The following is a 20,792-nucleotide window of genomic DNA, read 5'->3' on the forward strand; positions in this document are numbered from 1 at the left end:
TCATCTTGCCTCGTTGTAGAAGGTGCTGGCCAGGCCTGGGTGTGGCAGGTCAGAAATAAAAGTTGTCCTGGCAACATACAAGATTCGTCAACATTTCCATCCCTGGCAGCTCCCAGGCCTGAGCCCTTCTTTTGCTCAGTGTGGCTGATTCAATGAGTGCCTAGAAGGGAAGCCAGGCTAGTCCGGCCTGGCCTCTGCTCCTCCCCGGGCTGGTGACTGAGAAAACAAGGGCTCACTGGTGAGCTCACTTCCCCCAACACCACTGAAGTTAATCTGTGTTGCCAGCCTAACACCTGGTGCTAGCCAGTAGGGACACTCGGAGGGTGACAGAAGAGTCAGGGTATCTGCAGGAGGGTGGGGCTCATTTCAGAGCCCAATGATGGCTGACATGCTGGGGGCATCTGAATTCTCTCCACCCTACCCAGCCAGGCAAATGGCTTGCACCTCAGGGGAAACTGACCACATGTGATTAGACCAAGAGGTGCAGGATGCACACAGGGCACGTGGGCACCAGGGAAGCCAGGTAGAGCAGCTCTGCTAAGGCACTGCCCCCCCCCCCCCCCTGCCGCTTTCCTTTATTTTCCATCAAGGGAATCCTTCCCTTGAGTGCTTACTTCAAAATGTCTTTCCAGGAGGTAAGGGGACAAAAACATGATGACTAACCTCAGCCCAACCCCTGCTGGGAGGAGGGGCTGTCAAGGACAAGGAGGCACAAGTACCTGGATTTTGTCTGGCCAAGTCCTCTAAACTATGGGGAGAACACAGGGAGCAAACCCTGAAGGAACTCCAGACTTGGGCCGTCTCTAAAAGCCCAGCTCCTTCTCTTCATAGCATCTGGGAGTGCCAGGTCTGGGCCAAATCTGGGGGCTCCTGCCTGAGCTCCATTCCATCTGTAAACCCTGAGCAGATGCAGATAGCTCCAGGACACAGGGCACAGAATTCAGGCATCCTGGAGACCCTGACAGGATCCTATCCAGGGGTCTGCTGTCCTCCCAGACTTGGGGCAAGGGGCGAGGGGGCTGGAACCTCTTCCAGATGAAAAGTGTTTTGATTCTCAGAAGAGCACTAGTGAAATAAATCCTAGCCACTCCCACTGGGTCTCAGCAAGACCATTTAATTTTTTTGTAAAAAGTAAGATGACATCAAAGAACCAATTGTGGAAATGACAAGGTGGAAGTCTGAACCTGTTTCAGCTGTTCTCAGGGGGCACTGTGGTATCAAGAGTGCTTTTCATTTGCCACCTGTCTCCTTGAGACCCAGCTGGCCTGAGTGGCTACGAATCAGGACAAGGTCCACCTGGCTGGGGGACACCCCTAGGTGCCTGGCTCCTCAGGGCGGCAGCTGCCCCCTCGGTTCCACATCTCCTTCTCCTGCCGAAGCCGCTGGTTCTCGGTGCGGAGCCTCTCTACCTCTGCGGCCAGCTCCTCCACCTGGCGACAGGGCTGCTGGCCGATGCGCCCCTGCAGCTGCTGCAGTCTCCGAGTCTCTTCCTCGGCCTGCGTCAGCCTTCGCTCCAGGTCCAGGTAGTCTCTCACCAGCTCCTGCTTGCTGCGGCCCTGCAGGCTCTCGGTGTGATAGCGCTCGTAAGCCTCGGAGAAATCCCTCTGCTGGAACTCGCCATGATCTTGGGCCTGCCCGTCGCTGTCCGCTGCCTCGCTGTCCCCGCTAGAACCTGGGTGGGACGCCCCGTAGGGTGGCACTTCAAGGTTGGGCTCCTCGGGGTCTCGGTCATTCATGAGAAACTGGGTGGTGTTGTAGGGCGCCACGGGCTGGCCTTTGGCAAACATCTCCTCGCGGACCCGGGAGGCCCTCTGGCTCTGCCTTTCATCCCGCTGCTGCTTCTCTGCCCAGCTCAGCTCCAGGTAGGGTCGCCAGTGCCGCTTGCGCTTGGACGGCCTCCTCCGGTGCTTCTTCCGGCCCAGCACCGCCTCCACTGAGCAACCCCCTGGGCTCTGAGTCTGGGGTCCTCCACAGTTCCGGCCCAGGCCACCGGCAGCCCGGGGAAGATCTTCATCCTCTGACTGGCTCTCCTTTCGTGGTGTCAGGGACAGGGAACCGCCACAGTCGTGAGACTTAGTGGGTGTTTGGGGGCTCCCTGAATCACCAGAGGTCTAAAGAGAAGTGGGGAGGGAGGATGGGTCACAAACAGCCTACCCCTGGGGGTGGAACCCTTCCCTGACCACCAGACCTGAAGCCCCACACAGCTAATGGGGCCCCTCTCCATTTCCCTGTCTGCTGTCTGCGCCCCAACCTTCCCCAAGGAAACTCACCTTAAGAGCAGCATTTTACCTGAGTATTTCTCTTGTAATTTCAATGCCTAGAACAACATCTGACACAGAGCAGGCGTTCCATAAATACTCTCTGAATGAATGGAGGAGGAAAAGGAGCAATCCGGATAGAAGATGGCTCCTGATGTACTTGCTTGATCAGAAACCCAAATGGCACTTTCTTTTTCCTCTTTCTGGAAAGCATGTCTTGCCGACAGAGCTGGCTTTGTGGGAACAAAACCTATGTGCTTGCACAGAGGCTGGCATTCACAAAGACCCCCACGCTTGGCTTGATGCTGTTATCCCTGCCTTGGAGTTCTCAATAACCTTTGAACAAGGGACCCCACAAATCATAAGGCCAATCCTGCTTCCAGCTGTTTGCATGATTGACTCTTTCTCATCCTTTAGGGTCAGGGAGGCCTTCCCTGACCACCCTACTTAAAGCAGCCCCTCCCCAGTGGCTTTCTATCACATCACTCAGTTAACATCCCACAAAGCATTTAGCACATTTTCATTTACCATCTGTCTTCTTCCCCCTGAGAATGTGTCTTGTCTGTTCAGTTCACCTCTTTACCCCATGCATGAAACAGGGCAAGTGCTCAATAAATATTTATTAAGTGACTTGAAGCTTAGAAGATAGGGGGATCCAAAAGATGTTGGAAAATGAGACTCTCCTTTCTATTCCTCTAGGGTAAATAAGATGGAATGTGTTTATCCCAGGCAGAAGTTGTATTACTCTTTTTTGGGGTTTTTTTGTTTTTTGTTTTTGTTTTTTTTTTGGTATCAGGAATTGAACCCAGGGGCACTCAACCACTGGGCCACGTCCCCAGCTCTTTTTATTTTTTTTATTTTGAGACACGGTCTCGCTAAGTTGCCGAGGCTGGCTTTGAACCTGCCATCCTCTTGCCTCGGCCTCCTGAGCTGCTGGGATTACAGGCGTGTGCCACAGCATCTGACTGTATCACTCTTCTATGTAAGTGGTGGAAAGAGTTCCTAACCAAGGACAGGAAGGGTTGATGCCTCTCTACAGTCAAAGTTCCAGAACTTGCAAGAGGTGGAAAGGATCTGTCAAGAGAGCTTAGTGTATGCTCAGGGCATCTGTTTATCTCTGTTGTGGTGAGCTTGGGAGTACTGGGCGTGGGGGATGGGGATAAATTGCTTCGAGTCTGTGGTTTGAGGGATTTCTAATAATAAACACTACGATTGGCATGTTGTTTTATAAAACACAACATGGTTCTGAGCATGGGTCCCTACAAGTGTAGGGTATGCTTTGGGGGCTGTGGTGTTGGCAGCCCTGGACGAACTAGGAATGTTCATGTGTGTTTTGGAGACCCTAGGGAGAATTTCAGGGAAAAGGAGGTATGTTGGAGTGAATGAGTGTGCATGTGTGTGTTGTGTTACTTCACCTACAGGGAGATCACCAATCCCGAATAACAGCCCTTGTCACCACCAGGGGACTGGGCCAAGTAAGACAGAACTGCTGCCCCACCCACAAGAGGCAAGGCCACTGGGATCTCTGTAGCAGGTTGGCTTGTTTGTGTCATAATCATTCACTTGTTCTCAGTCCTCAATAAATGTCCCCTAGTAATCCTTCCCTCAACCCAAGCCAGCTCTGCCACCTAGCCCCACATGCTGCCTCCCTCCTGAAGGCTTGTCCCTCTACCACCATTATCAATATCAAAGATAAGCTGTGTGACCTGAGTGAGTCACTTGCCCTCTCTGAACCTTCTAGCTCTGACATACCATGAATTCCAAATTCAACAAATCCAACAAATACTGAAAGTGGTTATGCAGGGCAGGTTGGAAGCTTCTCTGATCTATAGGAAACAGTGGGCCAAGAGAGAATGAAGGAGGGGTAGTGAAAGAACGAGAGCTGAGAGAGTTTGGATCCTGTTGCCCTCCCAGAAGGTAGCATTATCTGAAGGTCTGGTATTGGTCTTTTTCTGTTCCTTGGATTATAGCCTACCCCTAAGCTCCATCGCAAAATTTGAATCCCAAACTCTTTTTCCTGCTGTAGCCTTGGCTCTCAGCCTGGACAAAATGCAAATATTCAACCAAGTTATTTGTCCTTGAGATCAAGGCAAGTCCTGCAGTCAGAGGTCCTAAGTTTAAACCCTGGATCTGCTGCTTGTCAGTGGCATGCTTCTGAAAAAGGTATTTCAGCTTTTAGAACCTTAGCTCCTGTGATTTGGAAATAATTCCTACGTTGAAGTGCTTCTAGGCGTTCATGAGACAACACGGATGTAGTACCTAGCCTATCACCCAGGGCATAAGAGACTCATTTAAAAAACAGGTTTTTCAAATCTATCAACACATCTGAGACAAGAAACTAGGATCCCAGCAGGCAGGCCCCAAGAGGCTTGGAGGGTGGGCGCTTACCTTGGCCTCCTCCAGGGTTGCTGGTGACTTGGTATTACAGTTGGTCTGATTCAGAGTGGCCATCTTTTTCTTCTCTCAGTCTTTCAGCAGATGCCTTGAACTAGTCACACCTGCTTTAAACAACAATAGAAACCTAAGTCCTAAAGGAGAATTCTCAGGAAGAATCTGACTGCCCAGGAATTGTTTGCCCAGGCAGCGGCGGCCATTTTGTAGTACCAGGCTTGTACACCATTATTTTCAAATGAAGGCCCTAAAAGCCTGCATCCATATCCTGGTTTTCACACCTCCAGTCAGCGTGGGGTCAAATGGGATTAAGGGGCCATCTTCCCAGTCCTGTTCCACAAGGTCCCAGGCCAGGGCTTATATCCTATACTCTCCTCTAAGTCACTGAGGCCTGGGCTGGCAGCTAGGAAGGTGGGACTAAGTTTTGCTCTCTGCCAAAAATGAGACTGCTCGGAGAAACTGGGAATGGGGTGGATTTGTGGCTCCAAGAAAACAGGGTGCAAGCTCCTGGAGCCCCCAGTCTTGACTGCAGTCCCGCCCCCACCTCCTCCCCAGGCAAGGCTCCAGAAGGCAAAGTCTCTGCAAGCAAGGCTGGGACCCCGCCGTGCCTGGGGCTGAGACCTTTTTGTCTTCAGGGCCTGGCCTGCCTCCCTCCTTCCTCTCAGGACTGGAAAGAGAGTAAGGGGGAAAGAGAAGTCTTTGCACTACATGCAGCTGGGGAAGGGGGGGGGGAACCCAACTGGGATAAGGATGGATTTCTTGGAAAAGGGGAAATAGTCATGGAAGGGAGGCTTTGCAAAGGTGGAACTGACCTATTTGCTGTCAAGGGCTATGCACACGACTACCTCTGTGTGTCTTTCTGTGCGACCGTCTGTCTGTGCAATTCCCAACGCCTCAGCCCTACCTCTTGCTGCAGTTGCAGCAGTTCTGGCCAAGCTACTCAGGCACTAAGGTTGAGGGGAGGGGACAGCCTGGCAGTGCAGTGCCTGCTGGGGATTGTAGTTCTTCCCGCCTGGAATGGCAACCCAAGGTCCTGTCACGTCAACAACCACACCCGGAACTCTAAAGCCCATCTACCCTTGCGCGGGTGGCGTCCCGCTCTCACTGCTGTCTTCCTTGATTGGTCGAATCATCTGCCAATAATCTCACTTTCGTCAGCGATTAGCGGTGCGGAAGCACAACCGGATCCACCCATTTCGAACTCAATTAAAGAGTTCATTCATGGCGTTAATCTTTACCGGGCAGAAAATAGATCCGGCTGAGGGGGGCGGGGCTATGCGCGCGGAGGGATCCCCGGCCCTTGAGGAAGGCGACGAGAAGCTCGGTGGCCGCCGCCGCCATTTTGGGCTGGGAGGAGGCAGCGGAGGGACTCGCTGCGCAGTGAGAGCACCCCATGGGGGGTGGTCCGGGCGCGGGGAGAGGCCGGGCCGAGTGGGCTGTCTGAAGTGGCGGCGCCGGGAGACGGCGGGGAGTGGGACCAGGGGCCGGGGAGGGTGAAGGTTGGAGTCTCTCCCGCCGAGCCCGGCCCTCAAACTGTCTCCGCAGCCCCGCATCTTCGCCGCTCACATAGGGCGGGATTTTTGACTAATTATCGCGTGTTTCCCGAGACCCCAACGGGGCAGAGGCTGGGGAGACGCCTCCCTTTTGGTGTCCTCCCACTGGGTCACTGGTCTCGAGGCCGCGTTCAGCCAAGGCCTCTCCCCACCCCCATTCGGCCTGGGTATGGTGGCGAGGCCCAGCGTAGCGGGACCCCCACTTCGACTAGGTGGGGACGACGCCAGATTTCAGGCACTGGCGCCGAGGGGAAGGGCGGAGGTCGCAGCTCTGGTCGCCTGTGCCCCAGTGTGGTAGTCAGCTGGAATGCTCGAGGGCTGTGACCGGTGCACCCTCCTCTCTCCGCACCCCATACACCAAAGCCATCCCGCCTTCCGGGCTGTGAAAAGGAGCTGTCCCCTTAACTATTGTAGCAACCATCAATTCCCTTGGGACAACTAGGTAGGGTGGGGGGTAGGGGGACGTGGGAACCTCGAGCCTCAGTGCTGAGGGATCTCTGAGCACTCTTGCCCTCAAGCTTTCTCCCATCCAGCCCGGGTTCTCTGAACGACCTGACCTCGCACTTCGCCAGCCACTTTTGGAAACTCCTAAAGTGTGCTGTCCCACTTCTCTTGAAAGTTTACACCAAAGGGATGAGGTTCTACCCTTTACGGGGTTGGAACACACAATACAGAGTCACCACGGCCCAGAATAAAAGTGAAGTGGCCCATTTCAGATGCTTCAAAAACATCTGTTTGCATTTTGAAATCCGAGCTGTAACTTTTGGAGAAATGGCTGCCCTCCTAAAGGGAAAAAAGAACTAATTCCAGTGTAATCTTTGTAAGACTACAAAAATCTTTCCAGTTCAAAGAATTTTGTTTCACAGACTAAACAAAATGGGGGAATATTTTGCATGCCACTAGTACATTGTTAAGAGGGAATCTCTCCTGTAGACCTAAAAGCCACAAAAGTTGGAATGGCAGTTTTGATCTACTTGAATAGTTGGCATTTAGGAGATGGGGGAGACCTGTTTTGAAAGAATAAACTCAACCCTAAATTATAGCTGTACCAGCTTCTTAAAGACTGAAGAAGTTTGATGTGAAGTTTTATTGAATATAACCTTTTTTGAGCGGGGAGTAGTACGGGGGATTAAACCCAGAGTTGCTCTACTACTAAGCTACATCCCCAGCCTTTTTAAATTCTTATATTATTTTGAGACCGGGTCTCATTAAGTTGCCCAGGCTGGCATGGAACTTGTGATTTTCCTGAGCCACAGGGACCACAGACCTGTGCTACCAGCCCCTCCAGATAAAACCATCTTTTTTCCTACTGCTTGAGAGCTAAATTTCAGAGAGATTTGTGGCTCAGGGTATCTTGAAATCATAGTTTGTTGCTAAAATGTCACTTGAAATTATGTCTAAGTAGACACTGGAGTAGGAAGGTGGCTAGGCAGGGAACTTTGCCTCTGTGTGTACTGTGTGACGAATTTTCATTACTAGCTACAGGTGGTCAAATTGTTCCTAAGCCTCTGACCATAATAGCAAGAACCAAGAACCCTGAACATTTCTTCAGAACTGACGTGCTGCTGTTCCTATTAATAAAGTAGTTTTTCTTAAGTCATATGAGTGATAGTTCCATAGCTTTAACTCTTCTTCCTCCACCCCTCAGATGTTCTCAGAAAAAAGAAAAAAAAAAATTTTTTTTTCCTATTTTTTGATATTGGGGATTGAACCCAGGAGTGCTATACCAATGAGTTACATCTCCAGATCCATTTTATTTTTTGCTGCGAGAAGCGTCCAGCTAATTTGCTTAAGACTTTGCTTAATTGCTCAGTGTGGTGATGCATCCCAACAGCTCTCAGGAGGCTGAGGCAGGAGGATCTCAAGTTCAAAACCAGCCTCAGCAACAAGGTCCTAAACAAGACCCTGTTTCTAAATAAAATATAAAAAAGGGTTGGGGATGTGTCCTAACTAAGTGCCCCTGGGTTCAATCCCTGTTACAAAAAAAAAAAAAAAAACTTTCCTAAGTTGCTGAGGTTGACTTTGAACTTGAGATCCTCCTGAGCCACTGGGATTACAGGCATATACCACTGTACCTGGCTTCCCCAAGAAATCTTAAAACTGGATTGCAAAAATAGACTCACCCTTGATAAGGTTCTTAGGTTTTTATTTGTATTTTTTTTCTTTCAGTACTTGGGGTTGAACCCAGGGGTACCTTACCACTGAACTTACTATTTTGAGACAGTCTTTTAAATGACCCAGGCTGGCCTGGATTGGGATCCTCCTACCTTAGCCTCCTGAATAGCTAGGATTACAGGTGTATGCCACCATGCCTGACTAGGGTTCTTAATCCAAAATTTGAACCACTTAACCCCTAACTGAAGCTTCAGTACACTTGATTCATTCTGTAGTTTGATTTTTGGCACATTCAACTATATACTGATGAAGATAAGTAAGAAAAAACACCAACCGTTGGAATCAAATAGTCATAGGAGCTGAAAGGGGTTTTAGAGATTATTTGTGTAGTTCTTTTGTCAAGAATTTATTGGAGGCTGGGCATGGTGGTGCACACCTGTAATCCCAGTGGCTTGGGAGGCTGAGACAGGAGAATCACAAGTTCAAAGCCAGCCTCAGCAACTCAGTGAGACCCTGTCTCTAAATAAAATACAAAAAAAGGGCTGAGGATGTGTGACAGTGGTGAGCGCCCCTGGGTTCACTCCCCAGTACCAGAAAAGAAAAAAAAAAATTTATTGGAGGAGGACCAGCCTCTTGAGATTCATCCTCCATTGTGAAGTATTCTAGTTAAACATTTGGATTCTAAGTAGTGATACTGCATGAGGCACAGAAATTTGTTACTCATTTATAAATAAAAGCTTAACCATTTTTAAGGTTGACCCAGAAGCTTTTCCATTCCTTGATAAGAAAAGTTGGGAATAAAACTAGTTTATGAGCCAAACATGGTAGTGCATACCTGTATTTTGTTACTCGCGAGGCTGAGGTAGGAGGATTACAAGTTTAAGCCCAACCTGGGCACCATAGTGAGACTCCCTTCTCTAACAAAAGAGTTTATTAATGGCCCCCTATTTACCTACTGTGCAAAAGCACAGGCCTAGGCTTAGAGGTTAGGAACTCAAAAGTTCTATTTCTATATGCACTACCACTGATTGGCTTGGCTAGAGGCCAAATCCTGATGATGAGGCCAGACTGGTCATTTGTTGAGCCTGTTCATCTAATGTTCAACCAGACCTTCAACTTCCTCAACTCTCCCCTTGCAGATGAGTTTCTACAAAGCCTGTATGCCTCAGTTTCCTAATTTGGAAATGACATCAATGCTACCTCCCTCATAAATATGTTGAGAGTAACTTCAGTAGCTACATAAACATCTAGTCCCTCTAACTTTGTTATTTGTGAAATTCACAACATTTCCTTAAAGTTTTTAGGATGCATCTCAGTGGTAGAGTTGTTTCCTGGTGTGCTTGAGACCCTGGGTTCAGTGCCCAGTGCTGCCAAAGCGATAGAGTTGGGAGGCCTGTCTTACCAAAGTAATGGCCATGGTTTTCCATGGTGCAGAAAAGACTAACCATCCAAGTAGGTTGGAATGTTCGAGTTGCCAGCCTTGGCCACCTGGTGAGACCCTGGCTCAAAATAAAAAGGACTGGGAATGAAGCACAACGATAAGAGTACTTGCCTGTCATGTACTAGAAAAAAATGTTAAAATATTGTGCAGTGGGCTGGGGTTGTAGCTCAGTGGTAGAGTGCTTGCCTAGCATGTGTGAGGCCCCGGGTTTGATCCGCAGCACCACATAAAAATAAATAAAAGTATTGTGTCCATCCACAACTCAATAAAGTCTAAAATATTGTTCAGGTAAAGTAACAACTAGAGAGGAAAACGGAACTAACCTATTAGATGTTCCTTCGATACCCAAATTTGATGTTTTGTCTTTACTGGAAAGTTGTGCTGGGGTTATTCAGGTATTTAGAATTATGCATTAAGTTGGGAGCAGTGATGCATACCTGAAATCCCAGCTACTCAAGGCTGAGGCAGGGGGATTGCAAGCTTGAGGCTAGACTCAGCAACTTGGCAAGACCTTGTGTTAAAAAAATAAAAAGGGCTGAGAATATAGTTCAATAATAGATTACCCTTGGGTTCAATCCCCACTATCAAAAAAAAGTTTTTTTACATATCAACCTTCAGAACTCCAAATTAATTTCTTCCTTTCACCCTTTGAAGGCTAGGACAAGTTCTAGCCTTAACTGAGAGGTTTTGCTGTCATTTTCCCAAATTCTTGTGAATGGAGCACTCAAGAGTTTCCACGTTTTTCTTTTGAAATGTACTTTTGCTCACTAGAAACTGGAACTTTTTTGTGGGGTGGACATTGCTAGGGATTGAATCCAGGGACAATTTACCACTGAACTACATCCCCATTCCTTTTTTTTTTCCCCATCCCTTTTTAAAATGTTTTCTTTTAGCTGGGCATGGTGGCACACATCTGTAATCCCAGCAACTTGGGAGGCTGAGGCAGGAGAATCAAGAGTTCAAAGCAAGCCTCAGCCAAAGTGAGGCACTAAGCAACTCAGTGAGACCCTGTCCCTAAATAAAATACAAAGTAGGGTCAGGGATGTGGCTCAGTGGTCAAGTGCTCCTGAGTTCAATCCCTGGTACCCCCACCCACTGCAAATTTTTGAGACAGTTTCCCTAATCTGGTTAGAATTCCACTGAGGCCGGCCTTGAACTTGCAATTCTCCTACTTCAGCTTCCAGAACTTCTGGGATTACAGGTGGGCGCCACTGTGCCCAGCCAAGACCCAGGACTTTTTAACACTTCACGCAAAGTAGGTGTTTTTGTCTAAAAGAATACAACTTCAGATGAGAGTTTATAATTTCCTTCTGAATTTTTGTTCTACTTGAAAAAAAAAAAGTATGCCCAGTGTAATTGCTCTTGATTCTGTTTTAAGGGCACAGTCACACTAGGTATTTCAAATGACTTGTTGACAGTTACTGTAGTAGCGCAACCATTTGAATTTTGTTAGTGTGCAAAGGTTTATTAATGAACTACTAGGATTATTCCTTCTCTTGCCTGTGTCATTTTATTGTCTAATTGAACCTCCTCTAAGTAAAACCAAGAAGTTTACTTGGGAAGATGGTAAGAGCTAAGTTATTGATCTGTCTAAAGCCCAACCTTTGTTTTTTCAAGAACCAGAATGGTAAGGTTTCCAGTATTCAAAGACAATTGGGAAAAGTTGGCCAAAGATCCAATCTTTGCCTGCTAGATTATATATTTTGTTCCAGTGGCAAAGAATGACTGTTATTATCCTCCAGTCAACAACCCTGATGATGTTCAGGATCTAAATTTGACATTTTCCTTGTTTTAAAATTGCTTTTCTGACCGGGGATTTAGCTCAGTGGTAGAACTAAAATTAAAAATAATTACAAATTTTTAAATTACAAAATTTTTATTTCTAACTCAACCATTTATACTGTGTAAATGTGAAAAAGTTATTCCCCCCAAAAAAACCCACAACTCAAGTGTACTTAAAGTACATAGATAAAAAGTAATGTCTTAATTGTAGCCTACTTTTCCACCACACTGTTGTAATATTTTTATCAACTATTAGGAATATGAATAGCCAGGGAACACCTATGACACTATCTAATATTTGACTAAATACAGTCGGCCTTTGAGTAACTGAAGGTAGACTATTCAGTAGTGGAATTTGTTTTTAATTCTATGGAGTCCCTCTTTGGTCTAAACTTTTTATTTTTTTGGTGCTGGTGCTGGGGATTTGAACCCAGGACCTTGTGCATGTGAGGCAAGCACTCTACCAACTGAGCTATATCCCCAGACCTGATCTCACCTTTTAACTGAGTTCTAACTTTTAAAGTCATTAGGGTAAAGTGTATTTATTTACATTTCCCAAGCAAAGGATTTTTATTTTATTCTGGAGTGAAGCGAAAGTTTGAACACTGTGACCTTCACAGTGGCACCTGCCTGTAATTGCAGCCATTTGGGAGACTGAGACAGGAGGATCACAAGTTTGAGGCCAATCTTAGCATTTTAGTGAGGTCCAAAGCAACTTAGCCAGAACTTGTCTCAAAATAAAAAGATCTGGGGATGTATCTCAGTGGTTAAGCACCCCTGGGTTCAAGCCCCAGTAACCCCCAAAAAAGTTGAAACACTAATCAAATCGTTGGGCAACTGCTCTGGCAGTTTAAGCAGAGTCAATCATCATGCCAGAGGTACCTTTCCCCCCACCTCACTCAGGGCATCTTGCATGCTTCACACGTACTATCCCACTGCCCCATATTCCCTGCCCTGTATCTTACTTTTGGCTTTGTTTTTTTGGTACCAGGGATCGAACCCAGGTGTGTTCAACTACTGAGCCACATTCTCAGACCTTTTTTTTTTTTTTTTTTTTTCCCCCAGACCGTTTATTTTTTATTTTCAGGCAGGATCTCACTAAATTGCTGAGGCTGGCTTTGAACTTGTGACCCTCTTGCCTCAGCCTCCTGAATCGCTGGGAGTATAGTCTGGGGCCACCATGCTTGACTGTATCTTTTGTATAGTACATTTTTATGCTCTTGTAAGTCCTTAAAACAATTATTTGAAGTAGGCATGGTAATTATTACTTTTTTTTTTTTTTTTGCTGATAAGGAGGCTTAGAATTTGAGAGGTGTCCAGGATTTCACTGTTAGTTCATATCAAAAATATCAAAGTTATGATGAGGACCCAGTTTTCTGTCTCCTAGTTACATCTCTCTTTTTAGAGATACCCAGACTTCCCCCGCCACCCAGCACTGGGGATTGAACCCAAGGGTGCTCTGCTACTGAGCCATATTTCTAGCCCTTTTTGAGACAGTCTCCCTAAATCACTGAGGTCTCACTAAGTGCAGAGACTTGAACTTGTGATCCTCCTGCTTCAGCCTACCGTGTCTCCCATTACAGGCTTGCATCACCACGTCAGGCATACCTGGTCCTTTTTTCAAAACTAAACCAATCTGGAATTCCTCAGCCCACTTCCCTAAAATTGAAACCTGAAGGACCATGTCTCCTGATGATCTCTCTGTTATAGGATAGCCCAGGAAAAGCTGTCCTTATTTAAAGGAGGATAAAGCTCTGTCCAAGCAGTTTGTCATTTTGGGAAGCCATTTTCCCTGGTTGGATACCCAGGTCCCAGTATGAGAAAGGTAAACTGAAGTCTTAATTTGTTAAGCCTATTCTTTTGAAGGGCTCAGTTTAAATGTTTTGCAAAAGACTTTAGTTGGCTAGGGGATCATTTGTCATCACAACCCCGTTACTATAGGCAACTTGGCTGCTTCTCTCTGTTGGGAGAGCAGTAGGCTAACTGTGTGTTTGAATGTAGAAAGTGCTAATAGAAAACATGTTTTGCATAAACTTCATTCTAAGAACATAGATGCAATAATTATAGAAAAATGCAGGTGCCTTTGAAAGCAAGGTTAAGACAAAGTTGGATAACAAGGTAGATTAAATTTGAGACTTACTTAGAACTAAACATTTGTATATTTTTTGACTGGACTGAATTTGTCTCCTAAAAGTAGAACACTTTTTTTCCTTATAATAAATGCATTTGTAGACTTTCTAAGGTTCATTTTGGAAATTTCACATTTCTAATGGAAGGGGAAATAGGTTCTATCTAATTCAGTCCTCCTCAGGAAGAGGATCTAAGATCAGAGATTATCACTGCTGCATCCTGTAGTGCAGTCAAAATGAGGCACAGCTCTGCACAGTAAAGCCAGAGGGCACTGTTGCTGCCACCTTTCCACCAAACATTTTTTCTTGGGCTGCTGCATGATGTCATAGTAGACGAAAAATTAAAAACACGAAGAAAACTATTTCAAAATAGACATTTAATGTAATTTTTAGGCCAAGGAAAAAACAGATCATATAGCGTCTCCAGTGAACCAACTGCCAGAACAGGATGAGCGTAGTCCAGTTTTGAAGGCCCTGATTTCATCCTACTGGCATAATTTCCCTAGATTTATTGATTTGGGTATATTTCTGATGCATCAGAAGGTGCTTTTTACTCTTGAAGTTCCCACCACCTCCATTATTGCTATTTTGCTGCAAAAGCTGGCTTCCCAATGGGAGGGGTTTTTTCCCCTTTCCCTGCAGAGGTTCTTAACCTTCAAGAAGTTTGACAATCATGACTCTTAACCCTCTCCCCAGAAATAATGTTCATATGACTGAAGACTACATATAATTTTGTGGGGTCAGGGATCACAAGGCCCCCTATGGTTTATAAGGCCCCAAGTCTAGGAACCCCTGCGCTAGAGATTTAAGCAATACAATTTCCTTAGGGAAACACACAGGGCAGGTGAATGAGGACTGGGTCAATCATGGTGATAGGAAGGAAGTAATTTCTTACTATTTGGGGGGCCAGAATTAGTTCTCAGGGCCTCCCTGCATTTTTAAGAGCAGAGCTACTCAACCCAAGCAACTGTGAGCACAGTTAAGGAGATAGAATAGCATGATAGTTGCTGTATAAGAAACATGCAGGGTCCCTCATGAGGTTCACCCAAAAACCTCATCTAGCTCCTGAACCAGAAGCTTTTCTTTTCATATTGGAGACTGAACCCTGGGGCACTTTACCACTGAGCTACATCCCCAGGCCTCTTTATTTTTTGGAGACAGTGTCTTGCTGGCTGCCAAGGCTAGTCTCAAACTTGTGATCCTTCTACCTCAGCCTCCCCAAGTAGCTGGAATTACAGGCATGCACCACTGTACCTGCTTTATGTTGGATTTAGTGAGGCACATTTCTAATTTAGTTTGGCCCTCATGGTAAGGAGGACAATTTGTGTGTGTGTGTGTAGAGCAGTTAGATATTGAACAATTAGAGTAAGTCCTTAATAAGTTTAATATTCCCTACCAGCAAACATCTTAACATAAAGAGCCACTTGCCACTGCCAGGCACCATGTTGCAGGCCTGTAATTCCAGCTACTTCAGTGGTTAAGGCAGGAGAATAGTAAATTTGAGGCCAGCCTCAGCAAATTAGGGAGACCTTGTCTCAAAGAATCAAAAGGGCTGGGAATGTAGCTCAGTGGTAAAGTGCCTCTGGGTTCAGTCCCTGGTACTGAGAGAAATAGCTGTCCCACAAGTTTACCTAATCACTGCTTGTACAAAGAAAGCAAGAGGTTTACCAGGAGCCTCATCCAAGCATCCAGGAACTTCTAGCCCTATGGGGGTGGGGAGCAAGGTAGGGAGGGAAGAACTACACTGAAAACCAACTTGTAGGAATAAGGCTGTCTTTTTTCCTAACAAACTGTCAAATTTTGTTAATATATTTAGTAGACTTTTGAATGGCCATCAATAAGCAGAATTAAAAGTTTAGCTTCTGACTGTAGCCACTGTGCACTCCCCAACACACATTTCTCCAACATGAAAGAAAACCAAGGCACTAGAAAGCAAGCACACTTAAGTATTGAAGATAATTAAATCTTTATATTTTGCCTGAACTGTATATTGTAGCATACTAAAACTCATTCAAGGGGGGAAAGGCAAATAGAAAATTCTCCCATTTTTTTTTTTCAAACTGACAATCTGACTATTTCATCACTTCTCCTCAAAAATGCAGTCTCATAAATCGAGAGTATTTTGAGTTAGGTCTAGAAATCACACTGAAACTATGTTACATTTACAAATATTAAATTTATTATAACTAGAATGAATTTAATGGTTCTCAGATTTGGCCACCTTGTAGCTCCACTTAAGGAGGGGATTTTTTTTTTTTTTAACAGAAAAATGCATTATAACTTGGTCAAATTACTTACACATTTTTTTAAAAAAGCTTTCTAAAAAGGAAAACAAGAAAAGCAACTCTTCATTTTCACATAATTAAAGAACAGGAGAAAGCACGCAAGCTACATCATAGCTAAATTTACCAAACCAACCAAAGCCGGGGGGATTTTCTCTTCTGATTATGTGTCATAAAAAGGTCCGCTGTCTTATATACACATGTATATAATGTTACATTCCAGCACTGTAAAAAGTCCCCTTTGCCCCCTCCCCGCAAGTTTCAGTCTAGTCTCCAAACTTGGAAAGCGGCGCACGCTCCTGCTGCCTGTGCAGTTCGTTCTCGGTCAGCAGCTGGAGGTTCTCCGCGCGCAGTCGGTCTAGCTCCAGCTCTAGCTCCCGCACACGCGCGTCGTCGCCACCCAGCCGCTTGCTTTCCAGCCGCAGCCGGTTGTTCTCGTCCTCCATGCGCGAGAGGCACTTCTCCAGCTCCAGGTACTCTTTGATGAGCTCCTGCTTGCTCATGTTCTGCAGGCTTTCCGCGTGGTACCGCTCGTACGTCTCCGAGAAGTCCCGCTGCAGAAACTCGCTGCCGTCCCCTCCCATCCCGTCGCTACCCCCGTCCTCTTCACCCGCTTCTTCCATAAAGTCCTCATCACTAGTATCGTCGGATTTGGCGGCGGTTCGCTTGGGGTAGAGGCCGGTTTTGAGATCTGGCTCCTCCTGGTCGTGGTCATCCATGAGGAACTGCGTGGTATTATAGGGCGCGACCGGCTGGCCCTTGGCGAACATCTCGGCTCGAATCCTGGAAGCTCGCAGGCTCTGCTTCTCGTCGAACTTTTTCTTCTCTTCCCAGGTCAGCTTGTAGTACGGTTTCCAATGCCGCTTTTTCTTGGAGGGGCGTCTCCTATGTTTCTTCTTACCTAGCTGTCTCTGCTGTTGTCCCCACGCTTCCTCGCCACCAGCGGCAGGAGCCCCCAACTTGTTGGCCTCCGAGTCATGACACGGTTGGGCAAGCGGCTCGGACGTCGGTTCCCCTCCCGCCGACGGGGAGATGCCACCAGCGGACAAGTCGTCCCCATTTTGGCCCTTCTCGCCTGCTTCCAGGCAGCTTGATTCTGGACAGGCCTGGGTCTGCAGGGGAGGAGGCTGGGGCTCCTGGCTCCCTTCCCCCTCCGGCCCCGGCCGGCCACCCGACTTGGGGGACGCTCTCGATTGCCACCTACTGTCCTCCTCGGGCACCCGCTCCTCCGCGCCTGGGGGGCGCTCAGGGTTCCGCTCTTCATGGACAACAGCAGCACCTGTACAGTTGCTAGTTTGAGGCTGGTGTTGATATTCTGACAAGAGTGGCTCGGCCATGACTAGAGGAGTCCTTGAAGTTTGAGAAATTTTGGCTCTAAGTCCTTAAGGAAAAAAGAGGTTTTTCTTTTCTTTAAAAAAAAAAAAAAAATGTCCAGTAGTTGTCTTCGATCTGTAATTTCTGCAGTGACGCCTTTAGCCAGTCCTTCTGTCAGCAAACTCCAGACGCAACTTAGGAGCTCGAGTCAGTAAAGGGTTAAGCGCCCACAGCGCGGCCAGCTAGCGGGTCCAAGGGGTGCAGCGGCTGGAACAGTACGTAACGTGCGGACGGGGTGGGCTTCAAGCCTCCCCGCTGAGTGCCCCCACGATCGAGGAGTTGGGCAAGAAGATGAGGTTAAGTCCAACGGGTTAAACCCAGCCCCGAAGGGGTTAAAACTACCCGATGACGCTTCCTCCGAGGGGCCGAATCCACAAAGGGTTAAATCCCCTGCCGCAGAGCCCACAAGGGGTTAAAGTCCCAGAGCCACCTCCTCCCACTTCCACGGGTGTCGCTCCAGCCCGAGCTCCCAGTTCCCTAGGCCCGGCCGGAGCCTTAGCCGAGGACAGACAAACTCATCTCCCCTTTGGCTCGATGCTCTGCTCAGCTCAATTCTCCTCCGCCTCCTCCTCTTTGCCTCCCTCCCTCCTCCCCTTTCAGACAGCTCCTCTTCCGCCTCCTTCCCCGACTTCCCCTCCCAACCTGCCTTTCCACCTGCCAACTTCCAACTGCTGCCTCCCAGCCCTCTGCGCCCCTTTTATATAGAAGTCTGGTTGCCCCGCCCATGCGCATGCGTAACGGAGTCCCCATCACTGGGTGCCGGGAGTCGTAGTTTCCATCTTTCAGGTCCGCTGTCCTCGCGCGCCGTGCGACGTAGCCAATCCCAGACCACGCAGGGGGCGTCTCCCAGACCGCCTCCTTCCATCGCTTAGCCCTCGCTAGAGAAACCAGAGTGACCATTGGTCAAGAGTCGCTTGTCTAACCAAGGAAGGAAGGCCAATCGGAGAGGACTTGAGGCGGGTTCTGGACCATACCATTCTGTTTCAGGAATACGAGAAGATTCCATGGTCTGTGGGAGCCCACACAGAATATTTTTATGAAAAGGTGCGTTTTAAAGACTATTATCGCATTCTGTTCTCAGCGGAAGGGTTCCGACGATGATAAACATTTGCTAATTAAAGCAAAAAATGGTTTATTCCCGAAAAGTAGTCCCTAACGTGTAAAAGAGGAGAAATGCTATAAAGAGAGTTGCTGACCACTGCTACAAACACTTGATTCTTAAGATTACAGCAATGGCTTCAAGGTGGGTTGTTGGTGTCTGGGATCGGCATTTGCGGAAGGATATCGTGAACATGTTTTTGTAAAACGTAAAAGCGCATGAAGAAGTAAACAAATGAAGAATAAAAAAGTGCCGCCTTAAAGAGACAGTGTGACCGCGTTTTCGTGCAGCAGCCTCAGACGAGGCCTCGGGAGACAGGAGGGCGGGTTCGAGTCCCGGGTGACGTGGATCCCCAGGAACCCACGGGTGAAGGTGGCCGAGTTCCTGCCCCTGCCTGGTCCTTGAGATCCGTCTCCGCCCCAGGGGCCAATGCAAAATGGTGATCGGCGACAGAGCCTCTCCCTGGGCCGGATCTAAAATGCAGGGTGGGGGTGAAGGACTCGCCCTCGGGCCTCAGCTTCTGTCGAAGAAAATGGCCTCCTGGGGCCGACTTGGTCTCTTCACTTCCGACACCTAGAACATTTCCTCAGCTAGGTCAGGGGAAGCTGGGCCATATGATGAGCGTCTTTCTTGGGAAGGGGTTCGAAATGAATGAGTTTAAATAATCGGATTTCCAGAAGAGAAGCGGGGTCATCCACAGAGGTCCTCCCTCATCAGTGGTGCTGAAGGAGAATGAGGGAGGGAGGGAGGGAGGGAGGGAGAGGGAGGGAAGCAGGGCCAGAGACTTCCACTTCCCTGTGGAGGAGGGCCTTGCCCTGAAATGAGAATCCAGGGATGTGGCGGCCGGGGGTTGGGGGGATTCTCCCTTGAGAGGAATTCTTCAGACCCGAGCTCTGCCCAGAGATCTGGGAGAGCCCTCCACTCCAACCACTTTGGCGAAATCGCCACTTTCCCACTGGTCACCCACCCAGTGACCCATTCTTAGTCTGTAATAACAATTCCTTACATTCCAAACGGTGTGGACTGGATGAGGTTGTGTACACACAGAACCATTTGACCACACCATAGCCCAGTGAGGTGGGCAGGGTAGGGATTACTGTCTCCATTTTAGAGATAAGAAATCTGTAATTCGGGGAAATCAAGTGACTTATCCAAGGTCATATGACAGCTAAGTGGCAGTTCTGGCTAAAGCACAGGTCTTTGTGACCCCCGTGCCATTTTTCTTTCTATCACAAACAAAATCGCACCCCCTTTTTTTCTCAAGAACTCTAATTTGAGTTCCTTTTATTTCCAATGCCTTCACCTAATGCAAACCCTTACTTCATCATTGGTAGTTAAGAGGGCACAAAGATGAATAAAATGTCATCCGTGCTTCAAGTTGTTCATAGACTGCCACCAAACCAGTGAATCAAAATGGCAAGTGAAGAAAATCCCCAGGGGGCTTGTGAGCTAAGCTGCTTGTGAGTTAGGAATTCATGGAAGAATGGAGGACTTGGTTGGCTCTAAAGATGAAGAATTTTCGAGCAAAGTGACATGAAAAAGGACATTTTTACTTTTTTGTTTTTATTTTATGAGCAAGGATCACAGTATGTTTCCAAGGCCGATCTGGAACTCCATTCTTCTTCAGCCTCCTGAGTAGCTGGGACTATGGCTCTGCCCCCCAGTCCCTGGCCAGAAGGGCATTTTATGAGTAGGCCTCCTTTGAGAAGCAGAGTGTTGTCTGGGAACTTGCATGAGGTTGGCAGGGCAGTGGTAATGGGCATGTGCAGTGCAGACTGCCTCCAAAAGAAAAGCAACCAGAAGTGAGGGGGGGGGGGCACATCCAGGTGTTTTGGAAATGACCACCCCAGCTTGTTTTGTGTGGGCTTCAAGTAAATCAAGTCCATCTGAAAAGCCGGTCCTCTGAGTTTCTTTATCCATCCCTTAGGAGGCTCTCATAAAACAAAAGTCCAAAGGGAACTTCACTAGGAGAAACAAAAGCCCTCCAAACTTTTACTGTATTTTTAGGCTTCAGAGGACTCGAGTACCTGGCCTGGTTGCGAAATTTGAAAGCTACAGCTGAACCCAGCCTCAGTTTACTAGATAGTTCAGCTGTAAGGTCTCATTTGTCATACTAGAGGAGAGGTGATCACTCAGTGTGAAACTCTATCAAACAAGGGGAGAGGCATCTCAGTATTGACTGAATTCCAATCCTTTGCCAGGCATTTTATTAAACCCCAATCACTATTAAATCCCATTGTTAAACTCAGGCCTGCCTTTTGATGAAGGGCTCGTTCCTATTTCACAAACAAGGAAGCCCAGGCTCAGAGCGGTTAAGAACCTTGCCCAGATCCACACAGCCAGTGTGCAAGGTGAGGGACTGCATCTC

General features: G+C 47.6%; 3 protein-coding genes across 5 annotated transcripts in view; 1 reads left to right on the forward strand and 2 right to left on the reverse strand.

The window, feature by feature from the left end:
• Window positions 1-1,098: 1,098 nt before the first annotated feature.
• HEXIM2 (HEXIM P-TEFb complex subunit 2) lies at window positions 1,099-5,604 on the reverse strand. Of its 3 annotated transcripts, none has more exons than XM_079132748.1 (3): window positions 5,462-5,604; window positions 4,647-4,756; window positions 1,099-2,111 (listed from the first exon to the last, which is right to left on the reverse strand). In XM_079132748.1, exons 2-3 carry the CDS (start codon window positions 4,707-4,709, stop codon window positions 1,314-1,316), a joined length of 861 nt encoding a protein of 286 aa, XP_078988874.1. In that variant the 5' UTR covers window positions 4,710-4,756; window positions 5,462-5,604; the 3' UTR covers window positions 1,099-1,313. The 3 variants fall into 3 exon arrangements, with proteins under 3 accessions (XP_078988874.1, XP_078988875.1, XP_078988876.1); XM_079132749.1 differs by having other exon boundaries at window positions 4,647-4,759; window positions 5,462-5,594; XM_079132750.1 differs by having other exon boundaries at window positions 5,495-5,543.
• Window positions 5,605-6,010: 406 nt separating this feature from the next.
• The window catches only part of PLCD3 (phospholipase C delta 3), a 47,495-nt gene continuing 32,713 nt past the window's right edge, over window positions 6,011-20,792 (forward strand). The window contains exon 1 of the mRNA XM_079130273.1: window positions 6,011-6,029. The gene's annotated coding sequence lies outside the window, so the exon portion shown is untranslated. The remainder of the gene's footprint in view (window positions 6,030-20,792) is intronic.
• On the reverse strand, window positions 14,028-18,701 carry HEXIM1 (HEXIM P-TEFb complex subunit 1). Its single transcript, XM_079130278.1, has one exon. It carries the CDS (start codon window positions 17,286-17,288, stop codon window positions 16,218-16,220), a length of 1,071 nt encoding a protein of 356 aa, XP_078986404.1. The 5' UTR covers window positions 17,289-18,701; the 3' UTR covers window positions 14,028-16,217.

The sequence above is a fragment of the Sciurus vulgaris genome (assembly GCF_902686455.1).
Source record: "Sciurus vulgaris genome assembly, chromosome: 3".
Taxonomy (NCBI): domain Eukaryota; kingdom Metazoa; phylum Chordata; class Mammalia; order Rodentia; family Sciuridae; genus Sciurus; species Sciurus vulgaris.